The sequence below is a fragment of the Poromitra crassiceps genome (genome assembly GCF_964638095.1).
Source record: "Poromitra crassiceps genome assembly, chromosome: 22".
In the NCBI taxonomy this organism is placed as follows: Eukaryota; Metazoa; Chordata; class Actinopteri; order Beryciformes; family Melamphaidae; genus Poromitra; species Poromitra crassiceps.
In genome coordinates this window covers 19,067,793-19,086,161 of record NC_139647.1, presented here as the reverse complement: position 1 = coordinate 19,086,161, position 18,369 = coordinate 19,067,793, and the positions used below count along the sequence as shown (strand labels likewise).

The 18,369-nt window shown below is 42.5% G+C and overlaps 1 protein-coding gene across 1 annotated transcript; it reads left to right on the top strand.

Annotated features, from left to right (window-relative positions):
- Positions 1-389: 389 nt before the first annotated feature.
- On the top strand, positions 390-18,326 carry LOC310796392 (DNA helicase MCM8-like; the record flags this gene model as incomplete). Its single annotated transcript, XM_083658580.1, has 19 exons — positions 390-393; positions 773-1,032; positions 2,255-2,404; positions 3,372-3,469; positions 3,773-3,971; positions 6,014-6,099; positions 7,101-7,246; positions 7,625-7,699; positions 7,842-7,992; positions 8,161-8,191; positions 9,307-9,444; positions 10,306-10,366; positions 10,666-10,746; positions 11,250-11,445; positions 11,856-12,072; positions 16,309-16,518; positions 17,067-17,143; positions 17,641-17,830; positions 18,065-18,326. 19 exons carry the CDS (start codon positions 390-392, stop codon positions 18,155-18,157), a joined length of 2,463 nt encoding a protein of 820 aa, XP_083514706.1. The 3' UTR covers positions 18,158-18,326.
- Between the last annotated feature and the right edge of the window lie 43 nt (positions 18,327-18,369).

Here is an 18,369-nt window from a genome sequence, read left to right as displayed (position 1 = left end):
AGTTCAGTAGATGGCGGTAATGCACACATTCTGGATGCCAACCGCCGTAAAGCCAAACAGAAGAAGAAGAAGTATTTCCTGTGTGGACTGCAGGAGGAGGGAAGTTTGTTTTGACACGCTCTGCCTGCTGTCAACTTTACCTACTTCTTGTAGCGTTCGTCTAGTTAATTTTAAGGTTTGTATGACACCAACACACAACTGAAACGTACAACCATTCGGTGCTTTTATAGGGTTTCAAGTGACGGTGTTTAAAAACGTGTCGTCGATAAACGCTAATACTGTGAGTTACAACGCTAGCTAACGTGACTAGCCAACTTGTAGTATGCCGAATGTTGAAGTGGTTCCTAACGATTTGTAAAATATCTGACATCTGTTACGAGATATGCCATATGGGTACTATCTGCACAGCTAACGTTACATTAAATTGCCAACTTTTTGAATGGAGCTTGGCAACACTGTAGTAACGGTAAGCGTATAGTGGTGTGTGTCAACAAAAGGCAATGCAGGCCTACCTACAATAATACAGTGATAGCCAGGGTACAAAGTAAAAGGCATTGGCAACATAATGATAGAGTAAAAAATACGTTATTTGTTAAAAGCAAGCACTCCTTTGCTCTGACACAAGTTGTTGACATGACTTGAAGACATTTTATAATTTTTTATTTCGGTATGCTATCCAATCCACCAAGTTGCACTTTTGACAAAGACATTTCCCCACCCACCTGTCAGTTTTCTGCCTCTCTGTCTGTCTCTCGCTCAGGAAAAGGATGAGTGGAGAGGGATCCAGCAGAGGCTCGTGGAGGGGAGGGAGAGGAGGTGGAAGCGGAGGATGGAGAGGAGAACGGGGGAGCGGAGCATGGAGAGGTGGAGGTGGTGGAAGCGGAGCATGGAGAGGTGGAGGAAGTTGGAAAGGAGGAAGAGGGGAAAGGGGAGGATGGAGGGGTAGATCCTGGAGTGGAGGAGCAGCGGCAGCAGCAGGAAGAGGAGGAGGAGGGAGAGGTGGTGGAGGAGTGGGAGTCGGCACTCAGAGGGGTAAGCTACACTCTCAAGTCACAATCTTCTATTAGTTAGATAGTTAATTAGATAGTTGCTAGAATGAAAACCTTGTGTCTCCAAGTCAACATTGTTTTGAATGGGTTTCATACCTGCTAGGATCATGGAATGTATTCAGAACAAACAGGACCATATCAATGTTCACATGCCGTAGGTTAAAAAGGGGGCGTTTCAATGTTTTCAAACTCACCCCAAATGATCCATGAATATAATTAAATGGGTCCCCAGATGCATATCAAAAGTGCAAAGTTGCTCTTATTTCTGAGACAGAACGCTCTTTCAGATGGGGGGGGGGGCATCTCATCCCCTTTAAAAGCACAATTCTTGTAACATTTTAGCCACTGAGAAAGGAATGACATCAAAACAGCTGTGTCCATATCTGTCACAATTTATACGATGACTGTAAAGTTCTGTCTGTCTCTCTGTCCTCTCTCTTTAGGTCTCTATCAGTCAACTCTAGACATACTGTGTCCCTACAAAGGGTGGGGCCTCTACTTTACTGAAGGTGTGTGTGTGTGCATGCGTGTGCGTGTGCGTGTACAGCTTAGTGTTCAGCTTTGGTTGTACGTAGGGGTGGTGATGACAACAATGATAATGCATAATGTAAATACTGTACATATTTTAATGATTGTGTGCGTGTGTGCGCAGGTTTCATAGAAAATTCCCCCTGTATGGAGAAGATCAAGGTGTTTGAAAAGTATTTCACCTCTCAGATTCACCTTTATGACAAGGTTGGTCTGTTTGTTTGCCATTATGTCTGATTAACTTACTTAAGTTACAGTTTTCTTTTCTTTTCTTGTTGATAACTATCAGTATTTTTGTATGTTTGAATATGTGCTAAATAAATAAATAAAAATAAAATAAAATAGTATAGCATTATAAACATGCTGTTTTGTGAACATATTTTTCCAAAGAGCCTTTCAATACTGTAAATATGATTTTAGTATGGATCGCCCCAGAGGACATTAGTCATCTGCAGGACAACATAAAAGAGAAGAGAAAACCCATCTCCTCTACTTCTACAGTACTATACTGTTGTCCTTTACACATTGTGTGTGTGTGTGTGTGTGTGTGTGTGTGTGTGTGTGTGTGTGTGTGTGTGTGTGTGTGTGTGTGTGTGTGTGTGTGTGTGTGCGCGCGTGTGTGCGTGTGTGCGCGCGTGCGTGTGCGTGCACGTTTGTGTGCGTCCACGTGCATGCAGGATGAGATCGAACGTCAGGGCAGCGTGTTGGTGGACTATGGGGATCTGAGTGGAAAGTCACCGGTGTGTCAGGCGCTCCCCGAACTAACCACTGAGCTGAGGGAACAGCCAGAGATGATCCTCAACTGTCTGGGACTGGCCATTCACCAGGTACACACACACACACACACACACACACACACACACACACACACACACTCTGACAGTTGCTACCACCACTATGTTTTGCAAATTCTAGCCTTCCTGAACCTTCAACATATCGACACATAGTTTATAAAATAATCCTGCGTGAACCGTTGTTTAATGAATGTTTAAACTGAAAATTAACATTATATTATTATACCTACACACAATATTTGTTAGGGCTGTGGCGATTCACTTATCTCCCGATTCGATACTATCACGATACTTGGGTGCCGATTCGATATATATTGCGTTTCTTAAGTATTGCGATTCTACGTTTATTGCGATTCGATATTACGATTTATTGCAATTTTTGTTTCTTTTTTTCTTTTCTTTTTTCAGTTTGTTTGCTTTTTTACACTAGATTAGAACATGGGAAAAGTTGAATCATACACTAGAGACTGTATATTATATCATGAGTAGGGCTGGGCGATATAGTTAAAAACAGGGGCGGACTGGGATCATAATTCAGGCAGGGCATTAGATACCAAGCAGGCCAGGCCGATATGGGCCGACGCGCATGAAATTTGTCCGTTTGAAGCCCAATTTGGGCCAAGTCCAATTTTACAATGAGATGCACCCACTTTAACCCTGAAGTGTAATTATTACTTCAGACTAACTAATAAAGTAATAAAACCACTAGTAAACCAGTAGGCGGCGCCTGGCCTGCTGTTCAGTGAGTGGCCTGACTGCGAGCACCCAAAAAAAAAAAAAAAAAAAAAAAATTTTGCGATTATCGATTCTGGAATAAAAGATCGATTCAAAAAATCGTGACATTAAAAATCGCAATACTTAAGTGAATCGATTTTTTCCCCCACCCCTAATATTTGTGAACATCAACGTTCTCCCTTGCTAGAAGCTGGAGAACTAAAATTCTCAACATGATCTGAAGTCAGTAAAAACTGCTCAATTCAGAGTGTGTGTGTGTTTTCAGGTGTTGACTACAGACCTAGAGAAACAGGCTGCTGAGCTGCAAGGGGAGGCGCTTCCTGTAGCTAAACCAATCATCAACATCCCTCACATCAGTGCTAGGTGCACACACACACACACACACACACACACACACACACACACACCCATGAATGAAGGCGACTTCTATCAACTTCTGTGTAACTCTCTTCCTCTCTCTCTCTCTCTGCCTCTCCCTCTCTCTCCCTCTCCCCCTCTCTCCCCCCCCTCTCCCTCTCTCTCCCTCTCTCTCTCTCTCCCTCTCCCCCTCCCTCTCCCTCTCCCTCTCTCTCCCTCTCCCTCTCTCTCCCTCTCCCCCTCTCTCCCCCCCTCTCCCTCTCTCTCTCTCTCCCTCTCCCTCTCTCTCCCTCTCCCTCTCTCGTCAAGGTTGTATAACTACGAGCCGCTGATTGCGCTGCGGACTCTGCGCGCGAGCGTGTTCGGTCGCCTGGTGTGTGTGAGGGGTACGGTGGTCAGGGTGAGCAACATCAAACCTCTCTGCACCAGGATGGCCTTCAAGTGCCTGGGATGCTCACACACACACTCTCTGCCTCTGCCACATGGAAGATATACCGCACCCACCAAGGTACGCACGCATACACACATACACACACACACACACACACACACACACACACACACACACACACACAGACACACACACACTCACGCACACACACACACACACAGCTCAAACACACCCTCCCTGAGCTGAGCCATCCACATTGATGAGGAGAGAAGGAGAGTACTACTTTATCATAGGTGTTGTAAAATCAATATTGCCAAGTTAATAGATCTCTCCATTTATACAGACAGACGTGCACAGAGTATCGCTGCTGTATCTCGTTGGCAAATTTTTGGCAGTTTGTAAGTAAAAAATAATAAAATTACTGTAGTTAAAAAAAAAAATCCATTGTTCTCAGGTGGGACAAGGCCCAAAATAATCACTGTAAGCGGAGTATTGCTCACTATAATTGAATTATTTGAACAGCATGTGTACAGACCTTATTCGATTGACGTCACTCACGTACGGGCACGCTCACCCCCGCCATATTCTCGACATAGCGCTGCAGCTTTAAGTGACAGCCTATGTAAGAGCAGCGTTTATAGGAAGCTAGCCGCTGTTAGCTTTACCTGTATCGTTCCTATTGTGTTCGGATGGTGACCTGCGTTAGGCATGGCTGTAGTAATGACAGCAATAAAGTCCCCGTGGTTTGTTTTAGGGATGTCAACGGTTAACCGTTAATCGATTAACCGTCGCTAACGTCGTTGTTCGGTTATTGCTGTCGGTCTATCAGTTAATATTATTATTTTTTTATTTTTTATTTTTTTTAACTGCTGTGAAAAACTAATTTTGTTCAATTGTTGGCAGCAAATCGAAATAGGCTATATTTTGTTTAAGTTTTTATGCTGCAAAAGACAGTAGGCCTAATGTGAAAAAATCAAAAGAAATAACAGATTGTTGTTGTTGTAATGTTTACATAAACAGGAAATAAAGCTCTCAAAAATATATTTCCTTGTCATCCATATAAGAGCCAGAATGATTTTGGAATGATTACCTGATCAAAATGTGGCAATAAACTTATAAATTTCAGCAAAGCCAACAAAAAATAAAGGCATAATTCTAACACAAAAAAGCATTAACATTTCAGCATCTAAATCATAGACTGTACAATCTAAATAGACACGCCTTGTTTGGGCATGAGCTCATTGAGTAAATAGACAAAAAAAAAAAATAATAATAATATTAAAAAATTATGAGTTAATCGATTATTAGCGTCGGTTAATCGAAAGTGAAATTAACCGAAAATTGACATCCCTAGTCTATCTCTACCGTCTTCAGACGTGAAGGGAGCGAGAGACGGAGGATACGTCAGCAGCACAGGAGATGTGTGGATAGTTAGGAGAGACAGGTGAAACTTTCTGACAGCTCCTCACAGCAAAGTCTGTTCACCTCGTTTTTTCTTTTGTTTATTATTACAGGCATTAACGGCAGCATACAAACAACAACTCTGGGGTTTTTATTGCTGTCATCACTATCGCTATTTTGTAATGGAACTAGGGATGCACCGATATGAAAATTTTGGCCGATAACCGATATTAACATTGCTGTTATGGCCGATAACCGATATTTACCCATGTCGATATGATCTGTATAAAAACACATTTCTATGATAATAATATTTTGTACATACTGAAAAACACATGTAAACACTGAATTTGAAAAAGTAATGCATTCCTTTATTTCAAAAACATTTGTAAAAGCCCATAAATCATAGATTTACTGCATTATTTCATCTCAATGTGAAGAATTTGGCTGATACCGATAACCGATATTAACATTGTAACATCGGGCCGATACCGATATGTTAAAAAATGACTAACATCGGCCGATACCGATATGATTGCCGATATATCGTGCATCCCTAAATGGAACAGAAACGACAATAAGGCCGTTACTATAGTTGTCAGCTGCAGGACGGTATGTCAACAATATGGCGCTGTCCGGGGTTAGCGAATATGGTCTATAGGAAGCCTATGGATCAATATAAGCGGTTGATCACTATATTCCATTGTATTTACTTCTTTTCTTTTCTGTTTCTTTTTTTTCTGTGTGTTCTTTCTCAGTGTGTCCAGCCGGAGTGTCGCAGTCGCTCCTTCACCCCCAACAGGAGTTCACCTCTTACACACACTGTAGACTGGCAGATCATCAAGTAAGTCTCACACATGATTCTACATGGCTCAACGTGTGTGTGTGTGTGTGTGTGTGTGTGTGTGTGTGTGTGTGTGTGTGTGTGTGTGTGTGTGTGTGTGTGTGTGTGTGTGTGTGTGTGTGTGTGTGTGTGTGTGTGTGTGTGTGTGTGTGTGTGTGTGTGTGTGTGATCACATGCACAGGCCATAGCTATGGGGGGAACCTGTGGCCCAAGTGTAGCCCACTGATCCCCTTCTATCATCGGTGCAAGCTGTTTTGAAGTTACCGAGGAGGGCCAGTTGGGGGCATCGGTCTACTGAGAGTTCACACTATTCCACTTTTTCCACAACTGCCAGCACCTTTTGTACAAGATGACAATGAATTCCGTGTGGCTTTTGGAAGAAAAAAAAATACTTTGCCTGGCATCTTTTTAGACAGAAGAAAGTGGTTCGTAAATTTAAGAATGCAACTTTAAACTTTTTAGCAAGAGTCAACGTTTCAGAAAGAGTGCACATGATGTGGACTGCTCCTAGATTAAATGGCAGATGACAGTTTTTGACAACAGCCAGAATGAAAATGGAGAAAACAGTAATAGTAAAGTTGGTAGTAGCTGTTTCTCCTGTTATTAAAAAAAAGTCGGTGGCTGTGTTGCAGGAGTCTCTGTGGCGTGTTTGACAGACATAAGAAGTCCTACAGTACATGCGCTGGTAATGGCAGCTGCTGTAGCTGGTTGTTATGGAAATCAAATGCACATCGCATCACCTGCGTTTTCATTATGAGCACAAAATGTGGCTGAGGCAGCAATTTCTCCGGCGAAAAAAACAAAACAATAAATCCTGACTCACACGCTGGGTGTGTTTTGTAAATAGCTACTCCGAGCACCAGAGGGCACTCTGGCACAAACTGGATCGTTTGTAAATTGGGAGCGCTGTTGGAATACAGCGAACAGCCGCGCTCTCATTTCAGTGTCAAGAGCGTCAGATTGGATTTCCGAACTGTGTTATGCTTTCCATGCTGCTCCAGGGTGCAGGAGCTGATTGGTGGAGAGCAGAGGGAGGCTGGACGAATCCCACGCACCGTAGAGTGTCACCTGACCGCCGACCTGTGTGACAGCTGCGTCCCTGGAGACACCGTTACCGTGACGGGAATAGTTAGGGTTACCAGTGACGGTACACGCACGCACAGAAATACACACACACACACACACACACACATTCTCACCAAGGTGGGATATTACCACCAGCCAAATACAGTACTGGTAAATGTCCACTTTAGGAGTGACTAACCCTGGAGACACTGCAGCTATTACTGGAATAATCAAGGCTATTAATGATATGGGAAAAAATAGACACATAAAATATAAACTGTAAACTATATACAGTCAGTGGGAAAAATGTGGAAGGAGGAAATGAATGAGAAGTACTCTTCACTCTCAAAAACCATTGTCATGCTGCCGTTGAGCAAGGCATTTTACAAGGTAAATAATGGTTAAAAAAAAACACATATACATTAATTACACATATTGACAATGTATGTTTTGTGTGCAGGCAGTTCCAAAGGAAAGAAGGACCAGTGTATGTTCCTCCTCTATATTGAAGCCAACTCAGTCAGCAATACCAAAGGTATGTGCTCCTTTCCCATCCTTCACATTTCACATGACAAATTGTTATTAATAATAATAATAATACATGTGACTTATATAGCGCTTTTCTAATTACTCAAATATGAATTACTCAAGACGTTTTGTTTGTTTTGAATGTTTAGGTCAGCGGTCTCAGAAGGGAGGTCAGGATTCACATGGCGGGCAGTCGGGGTCAGTGGGAGGTCCTTCTGGAGGGGAGGAGTTCACTCTGAAGGAGCTGTACGCCATCCAGGAAATCCAGTCACAACCTGACCTGCTGAGACTCATAGTAAAGTAAGACAAGATACTACTTACAATGTTGTAGTAATATTATAGACATTTCTTACTCTACAACTGCTACTTTGATACTAGATATACCTGAAATGATGTGTAACACTGTACTACTAACACATAACAACAAAGACATTCTACTAAACTAAACGCTCTCCTCTCCTCTTTCAGTTCTCTTTGTCCTGCCATCTATGGCCATCTGGTGAGTGGGATGATGCTTTGCACATTAGGTGGGACTGAGAAACAAAAGAGGATTTTCACGACAGATTACAGATTATTTGATGTGCTCATCAAAACTCTTTAGGGCCTACTGCACCCCTATTTATACTATAGTATATTTTTTATATAAGTATAAAAACTTCAGGTCGCATATAATGACTGCATGCGGATATTGCTGAAAAAACCCAGGTGGAGTAGTGCTAGTGACATGTTCTGTAAGGCAGGAGTCAACACTTTTCAGGCGCTCTTGAGAAATCTGACGTACAAATTTATTTGTCGACTGAATGTTTCTCAGAATAGAGAGCCAAAGTGGAACGTCACTTCCTGCTTCGGCACTGTACCAGAGATTTATCCGCCATTTATTTTTCCCATAGACATTTTGTAAAATGCTTGTAAAAATAGTTTTACTTGTTCAAACGAAACGGTTCAGATATATTTAGAAACAGGAGAGACCACATAACATTTCACTGTGACCAAATGTAAAAAAAAAAACCCCAGCAGATTTAAAGAAAATATGTTTTCTATGTTGTTGTTTTGGTCTGAGTGAAATGTTCTATGGTCTCTCCCGATTCTAAATATATCTGAACCATTTGGTTTGAACAAGTAAAACTATTTTTATAAGCATTTTACAAAATGTCTATGGGAAAATAAATGGCGGATGAAAATCTCTGGTACAGTGCTGAAGCAGGAAGTAGGCGGTCACTTTGCCTCTCTATGCAATTATCATGCTGCTGACTACTCCTGGTCTTAGTGCTGTGAGATACCAGTCACAGATGTGGAAATCTTGGTACAAGTGCCTTTTTAGGCACTTGTACTTGTAAGTTTTTACTGTCTTCTCTTAATTGTTGTAGTATGTTTGTTTTTTATGGACCTTGTGTCTGCCAATAAAGGTGATTGATTGATTGATAAATGGCATTTCCCCCATTTTTTAAGGTGTAACTCTCCAGTGTGTCTGTCTTTCTATAGAAGTTGTTTAAATGAGGCCAAAAACTGCCTACTTCAACCAACCTTCTCAATACGTAGACTCACTGCACTGATTCTTGTGGTTGTAAAAGATGGCGTATCGGGGTAATGAGCTGACGTCTTGTCTGTCCCTAGCTGGTGAAAGCTGCCCTGACCTTGGCCCTATTTGGAGGCAGACAGAAACACGGGGGTCGAAACAGCATCCCTATCAGAGGAGACCCACACATCCTGGTGGTGGGAGACCCTGGACTGGGAAAGAGTCAGATGCTGCAGGTAACACCAAATACACGCTGAACACTTTAAATTAGAGATGGGCATTTCTAGCAAAAACACTATTCGAAATTCGCTGGCCAAAGTCGACTTTTAATCGAAATTCGAAAAAAAAAATGTAAAAAAAAAAAAAATGTAAATGGTTTTTGTTTTTGTTTTTGTGTGAGTGAAATGTTGCATTGTCTCCCCTGATTCTAAGTCTAAGGCTTTATTAATTAATAGAAAAAGCTTCTGCTGTGGATTTTTAGCTCAAACAAGCATTGCACCACTGAAGTAAAGAACATGTTACATGACATTGACATTTTCGAAAATAAAAAACAGTTTTGACAATCATGAGTGGTTCATTAAATATTTAGTAGGCTCAGGTCTGAGTGCCAAAGGGGTGCCAAAGTCACCCCCTCTCCCTCTTCATGGGATCTCATCCGCCATTCATTCTTCCATAAACCTTGCTTAAAATGCTCATAAAAAATGTTTTACTTGCTCAAACCAAGCGATTCGACTATACTATTACTTAGAATCAGGGGAGACAAAAAAAAAAAAAAAAATGACATTCCCCCCCCCCCCCCCCCGAATTTCGACTTTCAATAATAAAAGTCGACCTTGATAATAACAACGATTATTCGGAAATTCGAAATTCGATGCCCATCCCTACTTTAAATGAAGCAAAACATTTCTCAGTGGGCATTCTTTTGGTATTATGGGTTGAGCTGCAGTGAGTACAGCATGGCATTCCTCTCAAGGGGTATATTACAGCTTCCATACAGTGGTTATGTGTGTACTTTATGAAACCATATTTATTCTCTGAACCAATTTCTAATTTAAAAAAATAAAAAAATGTATGTGTAAATGTGTTCCTCTGTGTAGGCCGTTTGTAACGTGGCTCCCAGAGGAATCTATGTGTGTGGCAACAGCACCAGCACCTCAGGTAAACGATAGTCTCTAAATTATGCATTGGGATAATTCCGGTGATTATGCTCTGCGTGGATATTACAGACCTTGTTATGATATAATCGGGTTGCAAAATGAATAGCAGCCAATAGCCAAAAAGATGATTAATTTTGACGGTGGCTGGGAAATCTTGCTATCATGCTCTTCCATCCTTCTCAGTACTACTGGCTCGTGGTATAATGGGACACGCTCCCCTTTCACTCAATGTGACCTCTTGTTTATTGACCAATAAATAGAGACATTGTGGAATGTGGATACTCTGTACTCTGTCTGCAGGACTAACGGTCAGTTTGTCCAGAGACCCAGGATCAGGGGATTATGCTTTGGAGGCTGGAGCCTTGGTGCTGGCTGACCAAGGTAGGTGGGGGACAGGGAGGGAGGGCTGTCTGTGTGTCTGTCTGTCTGTCTGTCTGTCTGTCTGTCTGTCTGTCTGTGTGTCTGTCTGTCTGTCTGTCTGTCTGTCTGTCTGTCTAGTAAGCAGAGCTACAGCTAATGATTCCAGTACTTGGACACTTGAGTTAGAGTTGGTGTTTGAATGCAGGACTGTGTGTGTGTGTGTGTGTGTGTGTGTGTGTGTGTGAGAGAGAGAGAGAGAGAGAGAGATATGAGAAAAGATACAAATGTTTAGGTTCGGCTAACGCATGATAAAGCTACACTCTCATCAGCGTAAATCACAAAATGGGTATGAAACAGAGAAGAAACACGCCCCCCCCCTTAATTCAGACCCCACAGATTCAACATAATTATTAGACAAATTCTAGTGTTGGCCATGGCCAGTACTTGCTCTTTCTCTCTATCTCATCCTCCTCCTCCTCCTCCCTCATTCCCTCTCTCTGCCTCTGTGTGTCTCCCCCCTATAGGCCTGTGCTGTATTGACGAGTTTGATAAGTTGGGCCAGCAGCAGCAGGCTCTGTTGGAAGCCATGGAGCAGCAGTCTGTGAGTCTGGCCAAGGCTGGCATCGTTTCCTCTCTGCCTGCCAGGACCTCCGTCATCGCCGCCGCCAACCCCTCTGGAGGCCATTACAACCGAGGCAAGACGGTCTCTGAGAATCTCAAGTAAGTTCAGTCAACAGTCAAGTTAATTAGCAAGTGAGTGAGCTAATTAGCCAGTGAGTTAGCCCTGACAGTCACTCTCTGTTAGCCAGTGAGTTAGCCCTGACAGTCACTCTGTTCAATTGTCAGTTATCGGTACCGATGACCCCACTGGAGGATATATTACAACAGACCCAAACAGTCTCTCCAAATCGAAGGCAGGGCTATTCAATTATAAATTAAATTGGGCCAGATTTGAGAGAGAGAGAGAGAGAGGCAATAACACTAATCTCTCTCTACCAGTATCTCCCTTATCAATGTGTTAGTCAGTGGGGAAGACACCCAACAGACTTGTTGATGATTCTAGACCGTCACAATATGTGTGTTCATGTATGTTTAGGTGTTTGATTTGTATTTACTGTCACGCTCTCTAGAATGGGCTCGGCTCTGCTCTCCCGCTTCGACGTGGTCTTCCTCCTCTTGGACATCCCGGAGGAGTCACATGACCGCCGCCTGTCGGAGCACGTCATGGCGACCCGGGCAGGAAGAGGCAGAACCAGCAGTGCTGTCGTTACCCGGGCCGACAGCAGCCAATTGGAGCGCTCCGTGCTGCTGGAGCAGTCGGACATGCCCCTGTCTGAACGCCTGCAGGTTAAAACAGGGACCATACACACCATCCACACCAGGACTGGTACCTTAAAAAAAAGAAAAGAAAAAAACATCCGTTTGGTACACCACCCTCAATCCACGATGTGTACATGAACAAAGTCATGACAAGGCATTTGAAAAACCATACGCTACTACCTAAATTACTTGCTACCATTTCTTAAAGTCGAGCTGAACCCAAAAATGAATTTTCTTTTCTTTTAGTTCAAATACCTGGGTATGCAGTGCACCTATTTAATAATGTATGCAAAACAAATCACAAAAATCGAATTTCTTTCGTTTTTCACATCAAAAGTTCATTTTTCAAGATTTCATTGATAACAGTAATGTACAGTTTGCTGACGTCACCTAGTACTATCAAATTTCTACCCCATTTCAACCAATCATATCACGACATGCAGCTGTCAATCAAATCTTCATTTCAGGATCATTTTCTCTTCCAAATGAAGTAGAAAATGGCACCTAGTGCCTGTCATCTGGCAGAATTCCTATCCCATAAACTAACTACTAACTTGGCCAATTGTTAGAAACATGAACAAAAAACAAAAACTATAATCTCTAAGAATCAAGATTCAAGATTCAAGTTTATTATTTGTCCCCGAAGGGCAATTTGTGTGCAGCAGACATAAAAAGCATAGCGAATACATGAAAAAACAGAACATGAACAAATTAAAACAAACATGGAGCATGGCAGCAGTTTTCCAGCAGAAAAAGGATCAAGTAAACACAGGATAAAATAAAATAAAAACAAAAATAAAAACACCTCAAAGGATCTGTACGATGTACTTAAAAGTAGTAAAGACACGTACAATGTACTTAAAAGTAGTAAGAGACACGTGCATGAACTTAAAAGTAATAAGAGTCCAGGACTATTTGAGCTCACATAAATAGGTAGGTAAAAAATAAATAAAGATATATCTTGAATATAAAATATATAAAGAATATTTATAGCAGCAATACCTACCTAAGAAGAGAGACAAGGAGAGAGAGTGCATCATCTCCTCCGCCCAGCAGCGTTTAAGCTGCACTAGAGACAGAGAAAAGAGAGCGAGAGAGAGAGAGAGAGAGAGAGAGCGCACTATCTCCTCCTCTCAGCAGCATTTAAAGCTGTTATGGAAACAGGAACGAAGGACAGTTTATATCTGTTTCTCGTAGCCCTCGGAACCTTTAGCCGAAGGCCCGAAGGGAGCAGCACATACTCTGAACAGAGAGGATGAGTATCGTCCATGCGAATGGACATGGCCTTTTTAAGCACCTGTTTGTTAAAAATGTGGTCCAGGCTACTAAAATTTACTCCGGCTATTTTTGATGCCGCTCTCACGATCCTCCCGAGAGAGTTCCTCCCTTGAATACCAAGGTTTCCATACCAACAGATAATAGAAAAAGAGATTACAGACTCGATATAGGCACAATAAAATAGTTTCATCAGAGTCCTGTCAACCTGGAATCTAGCAAGCTTCCTTAGGCAAAAGAGACGTTGTTGACCTTTTTTGCACAGCATTTCACAGTTTAGATCGAACTTCAACTTGCTGTCAAAAATAGTGCCAAGATATTTATAGTTGGTCACCAAGTCTACTGGTTGCCCATGGACAACACTGTTCTGGGGAACTGGGGAGGATCGTCTAAAATCAACACAGATCTCTTTAGTCTTTGAGACGTTAAGTTGGAGGAAGGCTTCTTCACACCAGGACAGAAAATCATTTAAAACCTGGCCATGACCGACCTCATCCCCATCAAGCAGGCTGACAATAATAGAGTCATCAGCGTACTTGATGATGAATCTGTCGGCATGACGGCTAAAACAGTCATTTGTATACAGAATATACAAGAAGGCAGACAAAACACACCCTTGTGGTGAGCCGGTCGAGGATGTTAAGAAGCCGGACAGAGTTCCGTTTACTTTTACTTGTTGTGATCTATTTGTAAGGAAGTCCAAGATCCATCCAACAAGACCTGCGTCTAAACAAAAAAGGCGTACAAGTTTCTCAACTAAAATGTGAGGCTGGATCGTGTTGAACGCTGAAGAAAAATCCACAAAAAGCAGCCTGGCGTGGTTCCCACTGCCTTCTAAGTGCTTACAGACAAGGTTGAGTAGGGTAGCTGTGGCGTCTTGTACACCTCTCTGTGCTCTATACGCAAACTGAAAGGGGTCGAGCATGTGCTCAGTTTTTGCTAGGAGCTCTGCTTTAACTAGCTTTTCAAATTGCTTCATAACCAGAGAGGTTAAAGCAACAGGCCGGAAGTCGTTCAAGCTTTTGGGATTGTTTATTTTAGCCACGGGCACCACTATGGATTGTTTCCATAGGGATGGCACCTTCTGCTGAGAGAGAGACAAATTAAAAATGAAACTAAAAATAGGACCAAGCTGGTCAGCACATGTTTTTAGTAGGCGACCGCTAAGTCCATCGGGGCCAGGACTTTTCCTGGGCTTGCACTTTTTAAAGCCACAGATTACATCGTGTTCATCAAAAAAAGGATTCAACGGTGGAGCCAGCTGGAGATTGTTTCTGATCTCGGAGTGCTTGTTGTTAAAATCATGAACATCAAAACGAACATAAAAATCATTAAGGCATTGAGCCAGCTCAGCGTCTGAATTGTATTCCTTGAGCTGAACTTTTTTTCTACCTGATTCTTTGGTCCCCGTGATCGTTTTCAAGCTGTCCCAGGCAGAGCCTAGATTATTCATTCTGAGCTGAGACTCAATTTTATCTTTGTATTTCAGCTTACAGGACCTAATTTCACGTTTAATTTCTTTCTGTAGATTATATAGATCTAGCCTATTCCCTTCTCTAAAGATTTTTTTCTTCATATACAGAAGCTTTTTAAGAGACTTTGAGACCCACGGCTTACCATTGGGATAGGCTTTCACTAATTTGTCAGGAATAATACAATTTTCACAATAAGAAACCCAACTGCTCACAACATCAGTCAGCTCGTTTATGTCATCGGAGGAATCTTTAAACATGTCCCAGTCGGTCGCATCCAGACAGCCCTGCAGAGTGAGACAGGCGTCTTCATTCCAGTCTCTCACACGAAAGCTCTGTACTGCACCTCGCTTTAGTACAGTGCGATAGACCGGTATGAGCTGAATGCAGCTATGGTCGGACGAGCCCAGGGGTGGAAGGGGGATAGATTTGTATGCATTTTTCACATTGCTATAACATAGATCTAGAATTTTGTCCTTTCTAGTCGGGCATGTAACATATTGATGGAAATCTCTCAGTGTATTTTTCAGGGTGCAGTGATTCATGTCACCAAGAATAATATTGGGGGCATCCGGGGATATAGATTGTAGCCTCTGTATGACTTGATGTATGGTTTCACATGCATTTTTTTCATTAGCCCTTGGGTGAATGTAAACAACAGTTACGAATATCTGTGGAATGCAAAGAAATGTAACTGGCTCGTTAAAACGCACATTCCAGGGATATCGTATTTACAGAAATAGCGTAAAAGGCGCGTGCTTGAGAGTGTGGTTGTCAGGGGTCTGCCCTCGGAGATTCCAGGCGGGCGGGCAGCACCCATTCATCGGATTGTCCGCTCGCCCTGCACGAAGCAGCTGGCTGCCTGGTACTCCGCGGATCCAACTCGCGTAGCACGACAACATGCTGAATCCCACTCGATTTGGGGGTGGAACACGCCATGATTGACCAATGCCAAAGCCAGTCGACAGAATTGTCAAATCAAATCATCGACGTGATACTATGACCCGCCTCTCAACTTGTCATCTCAGACAAGTTATGTTTTCAGTCTAAAACAGACTGCGACACACGTGACAAACGGGTTCAGTTCGACTTTAATTTGGCACAGAGCTCAGAGGCATTATCTACTTCTCTTATCTGCAAAACTGCATGAGGGGGTTTATAATGTGTTCTGCCCCTGTAACAGCCTGTCTGTGTCAGGGGTTCTCAACATGCGCTCCGGGAACCACCAGGGGCTTACAGGGTGTCTCCAGTCAAATTCAGAATTGTTCAACTTTATTATTTATTTTACAATCATTATTATTATTATTATGTCATTTACAAGAAGTTAATCATATTGGAGAATGTAGAAAAAAAAATTAAGACAATATCGTATATCACAAGAAAAGAAAATATTCTCAGATTTGGGTCAAATGGAGGTCCCTGGGCCTACTTTGTACTACATTAGGGGTCCTTCATTATGAAAAAGGTTGAGAATCACTGGATGTGCATTGCATTTATACCACGTGTTTGTTTCCAGATGCCTGCAGGTGAATTTGTGGACCCCATTCCAGTGTGCTTGTTACGGAAGTACGTCAGCTACGCCCGTCAGTACGTCCACCCGTCCCTCTCTCCGGAAGCGGCGCGCACGATTCAGGACTTCTACCTGTCGCTGCGATCGCAGGCGCAGTCTGCCGACGGCACGCCCATCACCACGCGCCAACTGGAGTCTCTCATCAGACTGTCTGAGGTCACTTTCTATGTAGTTGTTGTTAACTTAACTTAACTAGTAATAGTAATCAAATACATTCATGCGGAGTAACTTTCTTGATATGGTTTTGAGTGCTGCCAGTGCTGAAGAACACAGAGAGCCCAGCTCTTATTGTGGTCCCAAGCACCGGAAAACAAGATCTAAATGGCTATGTTGACTTAGAGAAAATTTCCAAAGCCGCCATTTTTCTTCTGAGGAGGTGTTCCTGGCAGCCGATTAAACAAGGTGTTCTGGCACTGTGCAGAATCCCCATCCCACAAATCAAGCTGCACAGCAGAAAAACCGTTCATATAGAAACTGAGGAAATCCTGAAAGCTTTAAGAGCATTTGCTAACATCAAAAAATGTTATTCTATAATTTAGGTTTAATTTAATTTAGGCTACTGCTGTTTCAATCATAGATAGAAGTTTTTGATTGCATATCAAAAGGAACCAATTTCCCACTACTGCTGCAATACTTAGGCCGTGTGTGTGTGTGTGTGTGTGTGTGTGTGTGTGTGTGTGTGTTGCATGTGTGTGTGCACGCAGGCTAGAGCCAGGTTGGATCTCAGAGAGACGGTTACCAAGAGCGATGCTGAAGACGTGGTGGAGATCATGAAGCACAGGTAACACACCTGAGCATCGCTGCCCTTTCTCACACCACTTTGTGTATAATACAGTCATCTAGATCAGTGGCTTCAACGACATTTACATGCAACCCTGTATTTTCACGTCTTTGTAGGATTGTACAATTAAATATAAGCATTCATTTATCATGATTTTATCTTCCACAGTTAATAGGATATTGACATATGAGGAGTATCGAAACATTTTGTTTACACATTAATGGGAGAATGTGTGAAACTGCAAATGTGAACAGTCAATAAATAAAGGTTAAAACAAATAAAGAATGTGTGCTGGTGCGGATATATCATGCAATAACCATGCACTATCATAATATTGCTTCTCAAATCAAGACCACTTCTCAAGCTTAATCATTTTGATCATGTCATCTCGTAACACAAGCAAGATTGTCATTTTAACCTAAATTGGTTTACATCTGTTTATATGAACCCCATCAGATGTCTGGGCAGTCTGTGTGTAAACGGTGTGTGTCTTCCAGTCTGGCTGATACCTATTCAGACGGTCTGGGCAGTCTGGACTTCCAGCGCTCTCAGTTGGGGGCGGGCATGAGCCAGCGCAGCGCTGCGAAGCGGCTGGTCACCGCGCTGCACGCACACGCTCAGAGGACCAATCAGAAGACGTTTGACCTACAGCTGCTCCGCTCCGTGGCCGACAGACTGAACATACAGGTGACAACACTGAGACACACTGAAATACACATGCACACACACAAATGTGCTTGTTATGGTATAGGTATTTTCTTTTAGTTTTGTTGTTGTTTTTTCCTTTGTTTTAAATTTATTGACAACACTGACATACTGAAACACACACACACACACACACACACACACACACCTGACTTCATATACAGGTGACAACACTGACACACACTGTTCACTTATTAATTCCTTTATTCCTTCCAGGTTATGGACTTTGAAGGTCTGATCAGCTCCCTGAATGAACAGGGTTTCCTACTGAAGAGGGGAGCCAAGCTGTACCAGCTGCAGACTGTCTGACTACTGACGCTACGACAGACACAGACAGCTGCTCCTACAGACCTTACAACAAGGCAGGTCTTCAGACTGAATGAACAGTTTCCTATTGTAGAAAAGAAACCAACTTTATGAGATAGCCTACAGACAATCCACAGGCCACTGACTGATTTATGAAACTACAGACCTTCAGACTAGGAAAGAAAAAGTGACAGACTGCGAGACCTCTTGATTAC